Source organism: Protopterus annectens, chromosome 2.part0 (assembly GCF_019279795.1).
Source record: "Protopterus annectens isolate FY-2018-M chromosome 2.part0, PAN1.0, whole genome shotgun sequence".
In the NCBI taxonomy this organism is placed as follows: domain Eukaryota; kingdom Metazoa; phylum Chordata; order Ceratodontiformes; family Protopteridae; genus Protopterus; species Protopterus annectens.
Window position 1 is genome coordinate 816650311 of NC_056728.1, and position 22364 is coordinate 816672674.

The 22364-nt window shown below is 42.4% G+C and overlaps 1 protein-coding gene across 1 annotated transcript in view; it reads left to right on the top strand.

Moving 5' to 3' along the window:
• Positions 1 to 698: 698 nt before the first annotated feature.
• The window catches only part of LOC122792784 (purpurin-like), a 199362-nt gene continuing 177696 nt past the window's right edge, over positions 699 to 22364 (top strand). The window contains exon 1 of the mRNA XM_044060353.1: positions 699 to 794. Coding sequence (XP_043916288.1) covers positions 699 to 794 — 96 coding nt within the window. The remainder of the gene's footprint in view (positions 795 to 22364) is intronic.

Sequence of the window (22364 nt, forward strand, 5' to 3'; positions counted from 1 at the left end):
ATTATTTGAACTGCCCAAGTACAATTAGTTCCGATAATTGTCTCTATTGTATAAAAAAGGATTTGACAGCATCCCACATTCATGGATAATTAAATGTTACAGATGCATAACATACACCCTACATTGATCAGTTACATTGTAGTGACCATAGAAAAGCAAAAGCAACATTTTTAAAAGGAAAGCTAGACCACTAAGAAAATATCAACCTGGGGCAGGAATGTCATATAAAGGAACATGAGCAGAAGGGAGTGCATAAATACTTAGGAATAGAAGAAGGATTAGCAATAAAGCATGAATAAATGAGAACAAAGCTTAATAAGGAGAGGACATTTGGTAATAAAGTCCAAGCTATAAATCGAGTTGCTTTTCCTGTTCCAACTTATAGCTTTGGTATGATTGACTAGCCCCAAAAAGTATTGAATCAACTGGACAAGAAAACAAAAAATTATGTATTCTTATCAAGTGATACATAAAAAGCAATGCATGTATTCACAGCTTTTTTACTAAGGTTATGGCAAAAAGAGACCACAAAGAAGCTCAGCCACATTACCCAGTTGTGGTGGGACATTAGAGGTTTCTTCCATATTAAGATTACATATTCCTCACTCTGTAGGAGTTATGGGACCCTCAAAATTGCTATGTATAGATTTGCAATCATGGGATGACATACACATTTGATGACCTCATCAGATCCTAACATGGTGGAAGTTCTAAAGTGTGAAGAGAAGTCTGTGATGACATCTGGTTTCATAAAAACATTTTGGAACAAAGCAAGAATGGATATCAAACTAAAAGTAGACAAGAATCAGATGACAACATTTTTTTAGCGAAAGAAGAATATAAAGAAAAGGACCAGAACACAAGGAAGAAAAGTGGAAAGTCCACAGATTGGCAAGTATAGAGATCTTCTGGATTTGATGCAGGAATGGTTAAGGACAGATTAATTAAAACCAAAAGATGAAAGGTTAATAATGGCTGCCCATGACAGTGGGCTATATATATAGTTTGTTTATAAAGTCCATTGAAAAAAGGATGAGGAAACAGACAAATGTAGGTTCTGTAAAAGAGTACTAGAAACAGTTACACATCTCGTTGCAGTTTTGATGCACTGATGGCTGAAGGTCTTTATACTGAAAGGCAAAATAATCTGGAAAGACTGTTGCATTTAAGATTGTACAAAAACTACATTATAGAAGTAGCTGAGAAGCACTGGAAACATGAACCACAAAGCATTATCAACAATGATGAAGCCGATATCACATGGGATCACCCATTACCAATATTCCAAAAAATAAACAAAAGAAAACTAGGTAGTCGAAGGAAAAACAGACAAAAGTAACATTGATTACTGTATTTGCTATACCCAGCAATTGTAGCGTCTTGCATGCTGAGAGACTTAAATAGGTTCATAGGTTCATAGGTTCATACTAGGCTATCTGCCCGAGGGCATTTACAAGCCTAGCCCATAGTTTTGTGGCTTAAGCCACCCCTTTAGTATGGGGAACTATACCCATTATTTTGCTGTGCCTCTGTTGAGCAGTGACACTGAGGTAATCCCTGGGGTATATCTGCGATCTCCCATCCATTGGTCAAGATTTCTCTTGAACAAGGCCAGCGAGGTGCTCTGCCTCACATATACCGGGATTTTATTCCACAGCATAGGGAGTCTTTGGGTGATGAATCTATCCCTCCAGCACGTCCTATTAATAGCCGTGTCGAGGTTTAAGTCTCCTGCCCTTGTGGCTCTGACGGATCTAGATTTTTGAGGTGAAGCATATTCATCAAATCTGGGTTTGACATGGCCTTGTATGTTAGGCAAAGGTCACCTCTGAGCAAGCGGTAGCGACTGAATAGAGCTGGAGTTCTTTCAGTCGGGCAGCATAGGACAGATGTTTGAGACCCTTTATCCTTTTGGTGAGGAACTTTTGTGGCCTCTCCAGCTGCTGCAAGTGTCGGGTCAGATACATTCCGAATGGGGCATTGTATTCAATCATTGGTCTGATGAGTGATGAGTATAGGGAGACTATGACCTCCCTTGATCTAGATGAGAATCCCTTCATGATAAGGTGGGCAATGTAGAAGGTCTTCCTAACTACTTTAGCTACATGGGTGTCGAATGACAGACTACTATCAACCTGGGTCCCCAGGTCCCTGATAACTTCTTCTGTACTCAGTGGATTGCCACCTATTTGGTAGCTAGGGGTAACCTTGTTTTTCCCGAAGGGTATGACTATGCATTTTTGGGCGTTTAACTTTAGGCCATGGCTCTGGCACCAGTTATCCGTTTCTGTGAGACCCTTCTGAAGGATATCTGTGTCAGATGTGTTTTCTACTATGGCCCAGTTTGCAGTCATCTGCAAGCTTTGTCAGCCATAACCCTCCTGTGTTTGCTTGTACTTCGGAAAAGTAGATGCCAAACAAGAGTGGGCCCAGGACTGAGCCCTGTGGTACACCACTTGTGACAGGCTTTGAGTCTGACATGGCGCCAGCAACTCTGACCCTGTGGGTTCTGTCACTCAGCCAGTTTGCAACCCATCTTGTGATGTATGGGTTAACATTTAAGCTGATGAGTTTTTCAATGATACCCTAGTGGGGTATTGTATCAAAGGCCTTAGCCAGATCGAGGTAGGCTGTATGGACTGCCTTTCCCTCATCAATGGCTTTGGTGACTGTTTCGAAAAAGTCAACCAAGTTTAGAAGGCATGATCTGCCTTTGACAAAGCCAAACTGGGATGGATCCAAAGTCTGCAAATTCCCTGTGTCTTTATTTATGAGGTCCATTATGATCCTCTCCATGGCTTTGCAGATAAGGCTTGTCAAGCTAATGGGACGGTAATTTCCAGGGTCGGTGGAGGCACCGCCTTTGTGAAGTGGGACCACAGTTGCAGTGCGCCACTCCTGGGTACATATCCAGAGGTAAGACTATGATTAAACAGCTGTCCTAGCTGTGGGTTTAATTCCTCGTTGAGTTCGTGGAGCACACAGCCGGGGACACCATCAGGTCCCATGGATGCTGTGTTTTTGCTTTGGAGAGAGCAGTTCTCACTTGGGCGTTGGAGATGTTTGGGGGCTGCAATCGCTTGGTATAGATATCTCTCCTTTTGGGGGAGGGGAGAAGTTTGCACTGAACCTGTCAGCCAGTATGTTGGCAATGTCTGTAGGATCAGTAATCTTCACATCATTTTGAACTAGTTCTGAGCATATCTGGGAGTTTCCTCCCAGGTTTCTAACATAGCTAAAGAAGGCCTTATGATTGTCTTTTGAGTCTTTAGCTATTTTTCTCTCAAAATTTGCTTTGGATGATTTTATGAGAGCTCTTAGTTTTTACTTATAGTGATCAAGGGTGTCTTACCTTTTAAGGATTTTGCTCTATCTTGTAGTAGCTTCCTCCTTTTGTTGTAGAGTTTGTTTATGGCTGGGGTCCACCAGAGTGGATGCTTGCCTTTGGTACAAAGAGTCTTTGTTTTGCTTGGGATTGCCTTATCCATGCAGTCCTGCAGGTGCTGGTAGAAGGCATTTGTAAGTGATTCAGCGGCTTGAGTACTGTTTTCCGTCGGCTCGGGGGCCTTAAAGGAGACCACACTAGTCTTTAGAAGTGTGAAGTCGGCCTTCGAGAAGTTCTTTACTGTGGTCTTTTTTATTTCAGGTGGGGGTGGGATGAGGACCTCCAGCGAGATTAGTTTGTGATCTGATCTCACCAGTGAGGGGTATACTTCCGGTGTTGAACATTGTGCTCCCATGTTCGTGATGATGAGATCAAGTATGTTTTCTCCTCTTGTGGGGATGGTGACTAGTTGTTCCATGGCATTTGAGTTTATGAATTCCAGGAACTTTTGGGCTAGGGTGTTTGGGCTTGAGTAGTGTTCCCAGTCTATATTAGGGTAATTGAAGTCACCTAGTATGATGGTGTTTGGTGATACATTTATCCCTCTAGTGTTTTCAGGAAGGCCATGTGAGGTTCCTGAGTTTGTGAGGGTGGCCTGTAACATGCTACAATTTGCAGAGCAGTCTTGCCTATGGTTAATTGCACCTGGATGGTCTCCGATGCATCGTGCGTTGCCACCAGTCTTGAGGTGTGGGTGTCTTTGATGAATATGGATACCCCCTCCTTTCTTGGTATTGTCCGGATTTTGGGGCCGGAACGCATGATAAGAGGTAAAACCTGATAGTGCTGGGGTGCTCTCAGGAGCCTTGAACCAGGTTTCTGTCACTGCACAGACATCGATGTTCTCCATACTGAGAAGGGCCTCGAGTGCGTGCATTTTGAGATTTAGACTTCTGGCATTGAGCAGCATTACCCTTAGTTTTTTCCTTTTTGTGTTCTAGGGTGGTAGGTTTAGAATTTGAGCCTTGCCTAAAAAGGCACTATGGGGTGGCAAGAGCCTTTGCCAATATCCGAATCCCAGGGTGACAGGTGCAAGCCGTCCCTTGCGAAGCAGCGTGGCTTGTCCAGCATGTCATCCCAGGCAGACAGACATTGGATCCCCTTTGAATGACACCAGAGTTTAAGCCAATTGTTAAAGCTGATCATCTTATCTCTGTATTGTGGCATCATTCTTGGTGAAGGTAGGATACTGCTCAAGGTCAGGGTCATACCTGCCTGGGCTACATAATCAGAGAGCTCCTCAATGTCTCTTTTCATGTAGTCCAAGGAGGTGCGTCTCAGGTCGTTTACACCAGCGTGGACAATGACTGAGTCATATTTGTACCTGCTGTTGAGAGACCTGAGTGCTTGCGTTATGTGGCGGATTCTAGCGCCCGACAGGCAGCTTACTGTGACCTTCTCCTTACTCAGTCTGGTGAGCGGGACGTCAGTGTGTCTGACTATGGAGTCACCAATGACTAGTGTGTCTGGCATTGTGTTTGGCCTTAAGGGCTGTGACTGTTTGACACTCTGACTGTGAGGTCTATGTGTTGCAGGTGTTCTGTTCTGAGGTGGTGGTTGTTTGGGTGTCTGCTTTGGTGGCCTCTGCTGTTTTGGTAGATTTTTGATCAGAGCCGAGTATGTCTTTGTGTGTTTATGTGTATGATTTGAGGTTGTGATGGTACTATGTGAGACTGGGTCTATAGTGTGTGTGGTAACCTTCTCCTCCTGACTGGTCTTGCCAGTCCTATGTTGAGAGAGCTCAGCCTCCAGTTTGGCCGTATAGTTGCATCTCTCGCATGTATTTGTGTTTTGTGGGAGGAGGAGAGGGTTGTTCTGTGTACATGAGGCAATTGTAACATTGCCTCAATATTCCCAGGTTCACCAGCTGAGCAGGAGAGGACACTAGCAACTGATCCCTCGACATGCTAGAAGGACTAGACAAAAAACTTTAAAAGAGATTCCGGGGCACGTGAGTGACCGAGAAATGGGGTTTGCCTTTTTGGGGTGCTATCTATAAGAGTGCCGTATCAAGGTAATAAGTACTGTAGGAACAAGTGCTAGGTTTAACAGATAGAGAAAAGTCTACTTGGAGTCAAGTAGAGATGATCTTTTAGGTATTAGAGAAAGTGCTAGTAACAGGGATGCTTAAAGGTAAGATTGAAAAGAATGCACTCTGCAGTGTGCACTAGAGAAGTTAGATATGAAAGTAGGTAACTTGAGTTTTACCTGTTTAAAAGTTAAGGTTTAGTGGAGAGTTACTATTTTTAAAACAGCAAGATGGACTGAAAGGGGTGGTTACTTTTGTATTTTGGTACTATGAAATACTGTAGGATGGCCAATAAATTTAAATAATTGAAGGGGTGGGATTTCAAAAGTGATGGTTTTGTGATTACTCACATAAGCCAGTGAAAGTAGAGAGAAATGAGATATATGGTCAGATTAACATAAGAGGCGGGCAACTAGAAAGACAGTGGTATTTAACAAGACAACTTAAATGGGTGAGAGGGAGGGAAAAATTCTGCCTGACTCAGAACAGAGAGAGCTGTGGTCTCTTTTGAAGTTTTAATATGCTGTTAAACAGAATGCAAGCAAAACACAAGGTAAAGAAAACAAACTACAGTATTCAAAATATAGAAAGACAACACAGAAATACAAAAAATAACAGCAAACTAACCTTTCCTTCACAGCAAAGTGTAGCAGAGTCTGGATGAGCCTTTCTGGTAAAGTCAAATAATACCAGGATTTGCAAGCAAAAATGAGAGCAATGTAGAAAAAAAGAGACCCAGACAATCCCAAAAGTAGTAGGAGCAACAGAGTTAATATAAAATAATTCACAGTCGTAATTAATATTAACTACAAAAGGAGGCAATTCTGGACACATAGCAGGTGTGAAGACGAACATTCTTGGCTATCATCGAAGACTGAAGTAATACTAATTTCATGAACTTTAATTGCACTCTGACTCAGGAATGGGATCCATTCTTGTCACAATGTTAGAAACCTAAAACACTTGGAGAAATTAAACTGCAATGAACCTTCCTCCAAAAGTATCAGATGTATGAAATAAAACTATACAGTAGCTAAAACAGATTATACAGTAGCTAAAACAGATTATGACCTGTGTGAGCAGACTTCCAAGATACCCTCCACAACACTAAACCATACATTTCATCTAAGCCTATATCTCACAAGTATGACTAAATTCCATTTCCTTTTCAGTTTAGTTCAACTTATTTAAAAAGCCTAAACTTAGGAATGGTACAGATAAATAAATGAAAGATTAAAGTAAGACAAACAACATAACTATTTATGAAGTATAAACATTTGGAACTTTGTCTTGTACAATCAAAATGCACTAAACTCAATAATATAAGTAAAAAGACGGGACTCGTAATATGACTAAAATTTATCTGATGTAAAGTACTTTTATGAATTGCGTATCTTTTAGAGACCTCTATAATTGTTTCATATCTGATTCCAGCTGGGACTGAATTCCACAGGTCAGGAAAAAGGAAAAGAAAACCATCTTCAACAAGAGTGATCGAGTGGAAAGTAGAGAGTCACTACAAATGTCCTACATGTCAAGAGGAGAGGACCAAATGACTGAGAAGGAACAAGAATTCTTATTTATTTATTTATTTTTATGTAAGAGGGAGCACAAACCAAACGGGGTTTGCACCATAATGTTATACTGACACCTACAGGGCACTGGCAGTTAGTGCAGTTTGGGTAGAATTTGTGTAAAATGCCAAATAGCAATTTACATCAGACAGAAAGATGCACCATAGCATTCTGTACAACCTGCACATAGGTTCATAGGTGTATACAAGGCTAACAACCTCTACGGCCTTTATAAGCCTAGCCATGCAACCCAAATGTCTCCCAAAAGTTATATGTTTTAGACATTTATATACGGGTGATTGTTGGTTATGACATGATTTACTGAATGCCTCTGTCCATCAGAGACATAGACGTCAGACCAGTGTGAATTTTTGATTTTCCCATCCAATGGTCCAAGTTACTCTTAAATAGGGTTAGAGAAAGACTTTGTTTCACATGGATGGGAAGCGTGTTCTAAAGAAAGGGAATTCCCTGAGATACATATCGCTCTCCAACATGTTCTATTTACATTGCAGGCAAAATTTAAGTCGTCAGAGCTAGCAGTTCTGATGCTGTTTGTTTTGCAGATGTGCAAAAGGTTCATCAGGGCAGGGTCCAGGGACCTCTTGTATGCCATGCACAGATCACCTCTCAGTACTCTGTAGGAGACTGAGGATTGAGGCGATCTACATAGGACATTGTGTTTATGCCCTGTATTAATTTTGTAAGGAACCCTTGCAGAAGCTCCAGTTACTGTATGCGTCTGGTAAATTAGATACTGAAGGAGACATTATAGTTAATGATGGGTTGGTTAGGGCTGAGTATAGTGGTACAATGACTCTCCTTGACCTAGATACCATGCACTTATTTATAAGCTGAGCAACATAGGAGGATTTCTTTATTATCTTAGATACATATTGGTCAAAGGTCAGGTTGCTGACTACATGTGTTCCAGATTACTGACTAGGGGGTCAATTCTTAGGGGTGTTTTATTGATTATGTAGTTTCCTTGGATGACCGACTTTCCAAAAGGTACTATAATGCATTTCTTGGCACTGTGTTTTAAGCCATGGCTTTAGCACCAGTCATTTTTCTGTTAGACCCTCTTATACGATGTTAGTATTTTGGGGGGATTCTATGACTGCTCCCAATTTGCAATCATATGCAAGTCTGGTCAGCGAGAGACCTTTGGCATTGGCCTTGATTTCTGAGAAGTAGATGCCAAAGAGGAGTGGACCCAGCGCAAAGACTTGAGGGACTCCACTGGTGACTGGCCTCTTTGAGGAGGTGGTCTCACCCATTCTAACTTCCTGGATCCTATCCATGAGCCAGCTGGCTATCCAGCATGTTGTATAGGGGACTATGCCTAATTCCATAAGTTTGTAAATAATGCCTGAGTGGGCTGTTGCATCACATGCATTAGCCAGGTCAAGGTAGGAGGTATGAGCTGTTTTACCCTCATCTATCGCCTCAGTGACCATCTCAAAGAAGTGCACCAGGATTAGTAGGCATGACCTTCCTTTTACAAAGCCAAACTGGGATGGCTACAGTGTCTAAAGGTCTCTTATGCCTTTCTTGATCAATTACATGATAATTCTTTCCATTGTTTTCCATATAAGACTAGTCAGACTAATGGGCCTGTAGTTTCTGGGATCTGTTGATGGTCCACCCTTATAAAGAGGATGACTGTTGCAGTCCTCCATTCAGTTTTAAGACTGCAGTTAAATAGTAACTTCAGTGGCCTTGATAGGTCATATTTTAGACTATTCAGGAGGCATCCTGGGATGTTACCAGGGTGATTGAAGCTGTGTTTTTCGCCTTAGCAAGCACAGCCAGGCCGTTCTTTCTTTTTATAGATGGAAGGGTTATGTTTGAAAGTATTTCTTGAGAGGTGGCTGGGGTTAAGTGGGGGGGGGGGTAAAGTGGGAACTCAATTTTTCAGCCAGCAGATTCGCTATATCACCCGGCTCAGTGAGTGTGACACCATTAACCTCCAGTTAAGCACACTGCTGTGTGCTGCCTTTGAGGTTTCTGACATAGCTGAAAAAGGCATTTTGGTTGTCTTTTGCCTGGTAGACTATCTTGACTTCAAAACTGGCTTCACTGGATTTAACTAGCCCTCTTAGCTGCCTGTTTATTTTGATAAGAGAGTTTTTATCTTTATGGGGGTTACACTTCCTGATTTTAGCCATGATTTTTCCCTTTGTTATAGAACCTGTTTAATATGGGATGCTACCAGGGTAGCTTGTTTTTGGAGTTAGTTTTGGGCTTACTTCTGGTAGGCACAACAACCTCTATGCAGTCATTTTCATGGCTGTACAGAGTTTCTGTGAACAATACTGCATAGGCTGCTGTGTTCTCTGGGTTTGGAGGGGCATTGAATTTTGACAAACTATTGTTTAATAAAAGTTATTTTGCCTTGGAATAGTTCTTAACTATTACTGGGTTTACTGGGGTTACCAAGTTGATTTTGATTTCAAAGGAGACTGCTTTACGGTCAGACCTTATCAGGGAGGACTTGACATTGGGGGTAGTCCATGCAGCAGTCTTCCATGTATGAGGTCCAATATACTGGAACCTCTAGTTGTCATATGCACTAACTGGTTAAGGATGTTTGTGTTTAAGAAATCAGGAATCTCTGTGCCTGCAGCTATGGGGCTATGTAGGATTCCCAGGGTAAAGACCCCTATAAGTAAGGTGATAGGTTGGATAGTGAGTGTCTCCAGTAGGTTTAGGTATGCGCTGTGAGTTTGGTGGGATGTAGAGGGTAACCTACAGATATGGTATAGGATTTTATATTTAGTGACCTGCATGTGGAGAAGTTCCAGTGTAGCATCATGTTTAACCAGCCTAGAGGCTTGCTTGTTACTGATATATACTGAGGCACCTCCACCTACTTGTCTAAAAGTGTGGTAGGCACTGAAACATTGCACTGATGGGGTACTTCTGCAGCTTTAAACCATGTCTCTATAATTGTACACATGTCTATATTCTCCAGGGTGAGGTTGGCTTGGAGGGAGTTTAGCTTTTTATTTAGGCTCCTGGCATTGACCAGTAACACCATGAGGTTCAGTTGAGCTGATTTTGCTATGTCAGTAGGTTTGTCAATTTGGCATTGCCTAAAAAAGGCTCCATGGGGGAGTGTGATGCCCGTGCACTGGCCCAGTAATCAAGGAGCCTCAATCCTTGCCACTAGCACCAGTGAGAGACATGCACATTGGGAAGGATAACAAGTACACACACACAGTAAAGTACAATTTCCCTTAAGATCACACAGAGATCACAGTCTGGGGCTGGTTTCTCCCTTTCTCTCCAGATTCCCAATAAGACTCCCACTGGCACAGCTAAAGGGTTCAGATCCCAGCCAAATAGTCAAGTCAAACCCTCCAGTACCCTCTCTGTCCAACCAGTGCTTCGTGTCCCTGCCCAAGTAGCTGACACACACACACACACTTTGAGATTGGTTTATATACAAACACACAGACACTCCTGGGGAAGGCTGGCACAGGTTTTCCAGCTAACACCCCTCCTGCCAGACTATAAGGTGGTGATCACTGCCACCAACTACTCTTATCAGCTACTTAAAAGACCCTTCCGAAAGGGTGACCAATTTCACTGTGTGATATTACTGTTATCCAAATAGTAAGTGTGACCCAGGGCTAAAGCTATTGGAGTGGCTTGGACAGTACCACCGAATACATGCAGTGCACACTAAGAGCTTAAATTACCTTTACAGAGAACAGCCACAGTTGAAAGGTTTAAAAATATTTAATAATAAATAATAAAAACACAAGACAAATCTCACCAATTCAACACAGTGCTAATCAAGAGTTCAGAAATCACAGGAAAATGCTTTAAAATAATACTGTAGAATAGTCTGACATAAATATAGAAAACAGCTAGACTAATCTGGCTATTTCTATCTATCTCAAAGAGAAATCACTATTCTCAATTCTACTTACAGAGCAAGCAGATGCTGGTGAGGGGATGTTCTTCAGACAAAATCTAAAATGCTTTCCTTTCTCCCTGTCCTTAAATTGATAACACAGTACAGCTGAGTCATTTCACATTACATCATTCTTAACAGTTCTGATTTGGTTTCCCGGGCTGACAGAAACTCAAAATCTACATTTCTTTTTGAAATTCTGCACCTGCAGGAAGCCACAGCAATAAAAGATATTTTACATGTAAAATCTAGCAATTAACTCTTGTCCCAAGACAAAATCCGTAGCATATCGCCTACTCTGAGGTGATCTCTGCCTAACATATAAAGCTATGTCAAACCCAGAGCTGTTGGACATGCTACACCTAAAGAAATCCAAATCCCTCCGAGCTACACGCTCTAGGGACCTAAACCTTGTCACCACAATAAATAGGACATGCTGGAGGGATAGATTCCTGTCCCAGAGACTTCCCATACTCTGGAACAGGCTACCCATCTATGTCAAGAAAAGTTCTTCATTAGCACTCTTCAAGAAAAATCTTGATGAGTGGATGGGAACTAGGAAATACACCCTAGGGATCACTTCTGTGTCTCTGCTCGACAGTGGCACATGAAAATAACTTTCTTGGGTGGCGTAAGCCAGGGAACCTTGTTGGCTAGGCTTACGTAGACCCTTGGGCCGATAGCCTAGTACCTACCTATGAACCTATGAATAGAAATAATTCCTTAGTCCAGACATCCTGTCTCCGAGCTTGAGACCAAACAGTCATACAATGCTTGACTTATTAGCTTTCTTCCAGCAGAGTGCACTGTGGTTAAATTTTTAAAGCTCAGTACAACATATAGTTTAATCATACCATATAGTTCTCTTTACATTTGTATACCAAGCCTGTGAATTATATCAATATTTACAAATGATATAGAATTATCTACAAATTTCTATATAGCTAGGCTGGCAGCCTTCACATATCTCCCCCCCCCCCCCCACCCAGAGAACACAAGCTAGTTTTTCAAGTGATCCTTGAGAAACGTTGCTTGAGAGGGTTAGGTCTATTTGAGTATACCTTATCCAATTCCCTGTCTTGAGAACCCATCTGTGTTGGCATTGCTAACCCCACTGCGGTGCTGCCCTGACATATATGCTTGCAACCCTAGGCTCCATCTTAGCAACTTGTTATTTTGCTGGCTGGCTCGGTGTAACCATGTTATGGGATTGTGATCTGTAACTACAGTGAATTTCCTTCCATATAGATAAGGTTGAAGTTTCTGCAGTGCCCACACTATGGCTAGACATCCCTTTTCTACAGCTGCATAGCATTTCTCCCTGGGTTGGAGCCTATGACTTAGATAAACCACTGGGTGCTCTTCTCCCGCTGAAGAAATCTGGCTAAGTACAGCCCCCAACCCATGGTTTAAAGCATCCACCCGTGCAACAAATTCTTTGCTGTAATCTGGACTGGCTAACACAGGGGATCCTCCCAAAGCTTCTTTAAGCTTCTGAGATGCCTGCTCACATGCTGGGGTTCACACTACCTTATCTGGCCTGTTTTTACTTTTCAGGTCTGTGAGGGGAGCAGCTATGGTACTATAACTGGGGACAACCTTTCAGTAGTACCCTGCTGTCCCTAAGAATGATGTCACCTGCTTTTTGGTAACAGGTGCAGGCCATGCCTGAGTGGCTTCCACTTTGGCAGGTTCTGGCCTGATCTTACCACTCCCCACTCTATGTCCCAGGATGGAGACCTCTGCCATACCCACCTGACATTTGCTTGGCTTAATGGTCAACCCTGCCCTCTGTAGTCTGCCCAGCACCTCCCTGACGTGTTGAAGGTGCTCTTGCCAGGAATGGCTGTAGATGGCAATATCATCTAGGTAAGCAAGGGCAAACCCTCCTGCTCCTGCTAGGGTATGATCTACCAGCCTATGAAAAGGTGCTGGGCCATTTTTCATCCCAAAGGGCATATCTGTGAACTCATACAAGCCAAAAGGAGTCACAAAGGCTGACCTCTGTCTAGCACTGGGAGTCAAGGGCACCTGCCAGTAACCCTTGGTAAGATCAATGGTGGTAAGATACTTAGTCCCACCCATCTGTTCAATGGCTTCATCTGTCCTAGGCATTGGGTAAGCATCTGACTCTGACTATTTAATTTCCTGTAGTCCACACAGAACCTGGTGCTGCCTTCCTTCTTTGGCACCAGCACCACTGGGGAGGCCCAGGGACTGTTGGACTCCTGAATTACCCCTATTTCTAACATTTCCTGTATCTCCTCCCTTAGAGTCTGGTTGACTCTCTCAGACACCCTATAAAGGGCCTGCCTAATAGGCCTTTTCGGTCCTGTATCCACCTGGTGCTGCATCAGCTGGGTGCACCCTGGTTTCCCAGTGAACATATCCCCAAACTCCTGTAACACTGCTCAGATTTCTTGAACCTGGGTAGGAGATAGCTGCTGGGACATTGCTACCCCTTCCACTGAGGTGTCATCTGAGCCTCAGTGAGGAGATCAGTCACCAGATCTCCCTCAGACTCCTCCTGCAATCCACTGCAAATACCCAGCACAAAGACCTCTCTATCATGGTAAGGTTTCATCATGTTAACATGGTACAATTTGTGCTCCTGCCTAGCAGTTAAACCATGTAGTTAACATCACTTACCTTTCTTACCACCTTGTAGGGTCCCTCCTAAGCTGCTTGCAGGACTGGCTGTCCTGTAACAGTAGTAACCCTTCCACCCATATTAACTTATATGGCTTTACTCAAACCATTAACTCCTCTACTAGAACTCACAAACCCACCCACCAACAAAGAAACTACCTTGGACTGGATACTTACTAACCCTCTTCAAACCTACAATGTAGGGATACTCCCAGATGATCTAAGTGACCACTCCCTAACCTACTTTATCAGATCTAAAACCAACCCCACTCATTCCAACATTGCCAGGACTGTTCGCTGCAAAAAACAATTTAACCATGATCTATTTCTGACAGAACTTAAACAATGTAATTGGTCTCCACTAAAACATCTTCCACTTGATGAAGCAGTAGGCTATTTTAATACCACTTTCTTATCCATCCTGAACCACCATGCCCCATTACGCTCTATTAGATGCAAAGCTAAACCAGCACCCTGGCTCTCAAATACTACTAGGCATAAAATCCATCTGAGAAACAAAGCCTGGGCTAAATGGCGTGCTACTAAAAATCCATTAGATCATTTAATTTTTAAACAACTAAGAAATAATACTAAAACAGCCATAGTGCTAGATAAAAAGAACTTCTACCTCCAAATACAGCAAACCCATCTTAATAAGCCTCAAATGTTTTGGAACAGCATTAACAAACTTCTGCACCCAGGTCAATCTACCTCACCTAACCCTCTAGGCTCTAACCCAGATAATCCCATTCAAACTGCCAACTCCTTTAATTCATTCTTTACCAACACCATCCAATCTCTTGCTAGCCATCTTTCACCAGACACATCAAATCTGCCTAACTCACCTTTAAATCCTCCTCTATCCTTTCAATTTCAACCAGTGCCTACTTCTACTATATGCTCTCTTCTACTAAAACTGAAACCTTCCACCCCTTCTGCTGACCAACTCCTAGCAGAATACCTTCAAATTGGTGCCAGATCCATTGCCTACCCCATATCCATTCTTATTAATAGAACCATCAGTGAAGGATACATCCCATCCATCTGGAAAATTTCTTACATTATTCCTCTACACAAAGGTGGGAACTCTAGTGACTACTCTAACTTTCATCCAATAGCCTTACTATCTCCTCTGGCAAAAATTATGGAAAAATGTATCCAGAAGCAACTTCTAAACCACCTTCTCCAAAATAAACTATTGGCAAACTGTCAACATGGTTTTAGACCCTACCACAGTACCACCATGGCCCTGCTATCATTTACAGATTGTATTAACAATAAACGCAACAACAGCCTTCTTTCCTCTGCAGTTTTCGTTGATTTATCCAAAGCCTTTGACATGGTTCATCATCAGCTGCTCTTGCATATTATGAAATCACTTTCGCTAGACCCATTAGCCATCAACTGGTTCAAATCTTACCTCAATAACAGAAAACAAGCAATACTTTGGCACAGTAATCTTTCTAATCTCTTACCTATCTCCCTGGGTGTCCCTCAGGGCTCCATATTAGGCCCTCTCCTATTTTCCATCTATATTAATGATCTTCAGTCAGCAATTCCACATTCTACCTGCATTCAGTATGCTGATGACTCCACTATTATCTGCTCAGCTACTTCTCAAACCGACCTGCAGAACATCACCCAGAATGCATTTAATACTGTTGAACAATGGTTTACAAAACGTTGCCTCCTTCTAAATCCAAAAAAAACTAAACTTCTACTCTTCTCTCCAACCCGTAAGTCCACCCCCATCCATTTTACACTTACATCTAACGATGGTACAGTTATCTCTCCAGACCTCACTACCAAACTCCTAGGAATAACTATAGACAACAACCTCAATTTTGACACACATATTAACAGTACAATAAAAACGATCAACAAGAAACTTGGATCCCTCTATAGAATCAAACCCTTTCTTAATCCAACAGCCAGGACTGCTATAGCCAGAACACATCTCATCTCTACGTTGCTCTATGCCTCACCCATTTATACAAACCTTTCTAAAGCCAACATTAGCAAGTTGACTGTATCCTATAATAATATTGCCAGATTTGCTGCTGCCTCTCCTTTTTGAACTCATCACTGTCTAAATCTTAAACAACTTGATTGGTTAGAGTTTCTACACCATCTCCACTTCTCTCAGCTTACAATTGCCCACAAAACCCTACACCAATCCTCCAATACTCCTATTCTTGCAAGCCTCCTTACCCTCTACCAAAATCCGAAAAACCTACGCTCTTCTAATAAACTTCAGATTAACACCTGCAGATCCAACAATTTGGCAAGAGACTCCCTCTTCTGCAATTCCATTGGTAAGCTTTGGAATGCTCTACCCTCTGAACTTACAACTCTCTGCTCTCATACTCTTTTCAAAAAGAAGCTTAAGCTTCATCTCATGACTCACTGGTTATGTTCCTATTCTATCCCTGACTAACTGCTGCTTCCTCTCACCTACAACCTCCTGTTTTATCTAGTCTTCTCTTCTAACTTTGCTCAGGACGTAACTTTTGACTGAAGTCTTCACATAGATACCGATAGCTCATTAATGCTTATTGCTCTGGCCATCCCTAATACTTTAAAAAAAAAAATCATTTTGCTGTATTCTTCTGTATACTTTTTATGATTGTACTTAATTTGGTGTTTTTTTATTGTATATTGTTATTTTGTATATCGTTCGTTAGTGGCTTGTTGTACTCAACATGGAGCTTTTCTCCCCGGGCCTCTACTGAAAATGGACATGTATCCAGCTAGACTAGCCCTGTCAACAAATGTAAAATAAAATAAATAAAATAAATTGTTTTGTCTGACAGGAATGAGAACCATTACTAGCTCGAGCATTCCTGCCATATCAGACCTTTTTCTGTTGTTGGGCTTCTGCCAGGTTCTCCTGGGCCAAGCCCAAGAGTTCCCTGACCCTTGTACTGATGTTTAGGACGTATGCCACAACAGACTCCTTGTGGGATTCACACTCACCTTTCCACTCATGACAAATTAAATCTAGAAGTCCCCCTCACCTGATGCCCATACAGCAACTCAAAGGGTGAAAAACCCGTGGATTCCTGGGAAACGTCTCTGTAAGCAAACAACAGACAGGGCAAATATTTGTCCCACTCCCTCTTAAACTGGTCTGCAAATGCCCATGGCATGGACTTGATTGTAGAGTTTAACCTCTCAACAAGACCATTAGTCTGGGGATGGTAGGGGGTGGTCTTGAGGTGCTTCATCCCACAGTACTTACACAGATAAGCCAGCAGGTCCGACATGAAATTGGCAACTCTGTCAGTCAGTATTTCTTTTGGGAAACCTACCCTGCTGAAAACCTCTGACAAAGCATTTGCCACCTTTTCTGCCTCAATGGAGTACAAAGCCACTGCCTCAGGTTATCTTGTAGCATAATCTACTACCACTAGGATATACCTTTTCCCTGTGGAACTTGGGGTACTCAGAGGCCTCACAATATCCATAGTTACCCTATGAAATGGCTCCTCAATCACAGGCAAAGGCATCAAAGGAGCTCTCACCTTGTCTCCTGCCTTGCCTACCTTTTGGCACTGCTCACAGGTCCTGCAGTACCATGTTACATCTCTGGAAATTCCAGGCCAAAAAAACTTCTGCATAATACATCTCTTTGTACGTTTTATGCCCATATGACCTGCAAAGAGAATATAATGGGCTATGGCTAGAAGCAGCAGATGGTAGGCTCTAGGCACTACCGACTGCTGTATCCTCTCATGTTCTAGCTCTCCCTCAGGGGTCCACTCTCTATACAGTAACCCTTTGTCCCAGTATACAGATTCCCCCTTCCATTGAGAATCAGGTGCCTCACTAGCTACCTGCCTCAGGCCTTGCAATGTAGGGTCTGATAGCTGAGCATGTCTCAACTATCTCTTTGTAACCCTTCCCAGCTCCCTTTCCACAGGATGTCTGGTATCCTCTGACAGCGGTGCCTCACTGTCAGCCTGGGTACTACTACTCACCTCTACCCTTGCAGTCACTCTGTCCAAGGGAACATCAGTACCCACAAGCAACTGTGGCTCACCTTCAGTCTCACTGCTAAAGAGTAGCTCCCTCCCTGAAGTAACCACCTTGCCAGTCCTGGATGCAAGTATGCGTTCTGACCGGGTTTACTCAGGCTACCAGACCCATATGCTTGTTTCCTTGCCTGACTGTGTGTAACTGCATAAACACATGGTACTGCCTCATCAAAATCTTTCCCTATCAGGACACCTGCATGATGGTAGCTTGGTACCCATGTTGTCTCAAGACAACCTACTGTTGGCATTTTGTCCTTCCCACTTACTGTCTGTCTCAACTTTTGTTCCCCACCTTGCCTCCATGGACATCTATATGCCACATGGCCCCACTGGTTGCATTCAAAACATTTAACCGTAGGTCCTGGATGTGTACCTGGACTAGTGGCTTCCCCTGCTACTGGCAGATTCTGTTGGGGTAGTCTGGGCTGTCCACCATGGGTTCCTTTAGACCCATGAGCAGTACTGGGGGTCCCTTTCTTGTGCAGGGCTGCCTTGCTTGCTAGGTATAGGTCTCCCTTCCTCCCCAGTGCATCTAAAGTAGCACTTTGTCCATCAGCTAACCAGATCCTCATGTCCTCACACAAAGTGCTAAGGGTTTGTTCCCTTACCAAAAGGTCTGCCAGCCCTTCAAAAGTGGTGACCTGACATCTACTCACCCACCTATAAAAATAAGTGCTCAGTTCAGCAACATATTCACACATACTTTCATCTGCCTTGCGTCTATGCTCGCTAAACTTTTTCCTATAAGTTTCAGGTGTTAGCTTAAAGAATTCTAACAAACAATTCTTTACAGCATTATAGTTAAAACAGTCAATGTCAGACAATTTGGGAAGTACATTTACAGCTTTACCATGGAGTAAGGGGGTCAGGAACCATACCCAGAGCCTTTGGTCAACATCATACTGCTTACATACCCTCTCAAATATATGAATCAAACTATCATAATTATCCCCCTCTGTAAACTGTGAAAGACATTTACTGACCCATTTGTGCTTCTGGGGTCCAGTTACTCCCTTCCTATTACCTCTATAACTCTGGTGAAGAGTCAGCATTTCCTTTTTGTGCTGCCTCTGCTTCTCCACAGATTCCATTTCCAAACACGGCCTCCAACTCAAGTCTCTTTAGCTCCAGATGGATTTTTAAGTCCTCTGCAGAAAGGCTGAGCTGTCCATTCTCTGAGTGTTGTACATCTCCATGGCCAGTCTGATCGTCCTCCTGGTTGCTGTTTTCTGATAAGCTGTGACCAAAGCTGCAATCATGTCTGCCTTAGGCTTCCATGCACCAGTCCTTTAGCCTGGCACATCTCAGCCAACTGGCTCCTTGTCAGCTTGCCATACTCTTCTGATGATATGCTTGCCTGCTCTCCCTGACTAACTAAGCTAATAAAAGAAATAAAGCAATTGTGATCTGAACTCTGATTGTTCACTGCATGGCTGATCACTGTCCACAAGCTACAGGAATTCAATATCCACACCACTACAAGCCAATTAGTATATGATGTGGCTAACTCACCACAATCAAATAATTAATATTTGATGTGGATATACCACCACTGCCAAACAATTAATATGTGATGCCCATGCACTGTCCCAGTAATCAAGGAGCCTCAATCTTCACCACTAGTACCAGTGAGGGGTGTGCATATTGGGAAGGATAACAAGTATACACACAGTAAAGTACAATTTCCCTTAAGAGCACACAGAGATTACAGTCAGTCTGGGGCTTGTTTCACCCTTTCTCTTCAGATCCCTAATAAGACTCCCCACTGGCACAGCTATAGGGTTCAGATCCCAGCTGAGTAGTCAAGCCAAAACCTCCAGTACCTTCTCTGTCCAACCAGTGCTTCATGTCCCTGCCCAAGTAGCTCACACACACACACACACACACACACACACACACACACACACACACACACACACACTTTGAGATTTGGTTTATATATAAACCCACAGACACTCCTGGGGAAGGCTGGCACAGGTTCTCCCGCTAAGCCCCCTCCTGCCAGGCTATAAGGTAGTAATCACTGCTACGAACTACTTTTATCAGTTAATAATAAGGCCTTCCCAAAGGGTGACCAATTTCATTGTGCAATATTACTGTTATCCAAATAGTAGGTGTGACACAGGACTAAAGCTATTGCAGTGACTTGGACAGTATCACCAAATACATGCAATGTACTCTAAGAACTTAAATTACCTTTACAGAAAACAGCCACAGTTGAAAGGTTTAAAAATATTTAATAATAAATAATAAAACACAAGACAGATCTCATCAATTCAACACAGTGCTAATCAAAAGTTCAGAAATCACAGGAAATGCTTTAATATAATATTGTAGAATAGGCTGACATAAATATAGAAAACAGCTGGACTCATCTAGCTATTTCTATCTATCTCTAAAATAAATCACTGTTCTCAATTCTACTTACAGAACAGGCAAATGCTGGTGAGGGGATGTTCTCCAGACAAAATCCGAATTGCTTTCCTTTCTCCCTGTCCTAAAATTGATAACACAGTACTGCTGAGTCATTTCAGATTACATCATTTTTAGCAGTTCTGATTTAGTTTTCCAGGCTAACAGAAACTCAAAATCTACATTTCTTTCTGTAATTCTGTACCTGCAGGAAGCCACAGCAATAAAAGACATTTACATGTAAAATCTAGCAATTAACTCTTGTCTTAAGACAATGGAAAGAATTCCTTAGTCCAGACATCCTGTCTCTGAGCTTGAGATCAAACAGTCATACAATGCTTGACTTATCAGCTTTCTTTCAGCAGAATGCACTGTGGTTACATTTTGAAGCTCAGTACAACATATAGTTGAATCATGACATATAGTTCTATTTACATTTGTATACCAAGCCTGTGGGTTATATCAATATTTACAAATGACATAGAATTATCTATAAAATTCTATCTAGCTAGGCTGGCGGCCTTCACAGGGAGGATAAAGTTTTAGCCAGTATTCAAAAGCCTAGAGGGGTCGGGTGCAGACCATCCTTGGCAAAACAACATGGTCTGTTAACAATGTCTTCCTCTGCTGACAGACACTGGATCCCCTTAGAATGACACCAGAAACTCAGCCAATTGTTAAAATCAATCATCTTTTGTTAGTATCATGGCATCATACATGGTGAAGGTAATATGCTGCTTAATGAAGGTTCATACCAGCCCGAGACACATAATGTCCAGTCTCTGGTTATTCACACCTATGTGGACTATGATGGAATCATGCTGGTACCTATGGTGCAGTGACTTGACTGCATGTAGAATTTGGGTGGATCTTAGCATCAGATAGGTAACTACCCATAATCTTCTCCTTTTTCCGCCTAGTTAGAGGGGTATCAGTATGTCTTATAAAGGAGTACCCTGTGGGTAGAATCTTGGGAAGTGTATTTGCTAGTCATATGGGCTTTGTATACTGGGCTTCACTGAATGTGGCTGTAAGTATGGTGTTAGGTGGTGCTTTTGTTGAGTGCTTTTCAGTTTGCTGAAGATAATCTTTAAAGGTGGGTGTTCTAGGCAGTCTTTATTCTTTAGGAAGATTGCTGTTAAGTGCTCCAACATATATTGGTCATTGTAAGTGTTGTGTGGTGAGTGCTTTGTGTGTGGTTTTGACAACCTGATGTGTGCTTCTATGTGAGAGTTTAGCCTCCAGTGACACTGTGTATGTACACCACTTGCATACTGTATCTATTAATTTAAGGATTAAGTGGTAGTCAGTAAACACGAGACAATTGCTGCATTGTCTCAATATTCTCATATCTACCAGGCTGGCTGCAGAGCAATTAGGAAATTGCATATCCATGCTGTCCTGTCCCCTAGTTGGTGAGCTACAAGGGTGTGACATATGGGAGCTTACATAAGGCTATTAAACTGCTTTTTTTGGTGGGTTGGAGGGAGTCTAGGCTGTAAAATACTAAATTTAACAGTATTGCCACTCGATGCTCAAACTTGCTGCTCTAAGTTTGTCAGTGTGCAAGGTATTTTCTCTTTGTTTACTGCTTTACAGGCTACCCCATTTATAAGCAGTTCTAAAGGGAAAATATGCTTCTAGATGTTTGTGTCTGCACAGGGCACTGGCACGGTGAGCAGTTCTGTGAAAATGTGCCAAATTTATACCAGCACTGGAAAAACAGAAAACTGACTACTGACCCCTCTGGCCAATAAAATGACTACACTGAGAGCCCTTTTGTGTGTTTCCCCAACTCAGATAGACCAAACAAACACTTGTTGTCACCAGATGAATAATCCCAGTCCTCCTAATGTAAAAGCACAGTAGAAGAGTGTATGGAGTGAAATGCTACCACAAACATAAACTTAAGGAAAGGCACAAGGATTCACAATAAGTAATGTAAGATACCAGCAGCAGTGTACTTTAAACAGCTTATAAAAGTGTGTCTGTTCAGCAAAAATACTTTGTTTTGTGGAAATGAGCCAACAGACACTCAACTGTGCAGAAATTATACAGGCACTAAAGACAAGGTAAGCTGCTTAGTAAGGCCTCTGGCCAATAAACAACTGCAAGCAGGAATCTCTAGTATGTTTCCCCAACCTATGCAGACCAAGCTACCACCCACTGCCACTAGATGGAAAATCCTCAGTCTTCTTCATGTAAAAAACACAGAAAAGAGCTTGAAAGAGTGTAAAAATGCACTACTTTATCCAACTAGCTAGATAATGAACTGAGAGCAAGTAAAGCAGTAGAACATTCAATGAGAGGCAAAATGCTCTTTTTCCAAAATAAGCACAAGGAAAGGCAAATA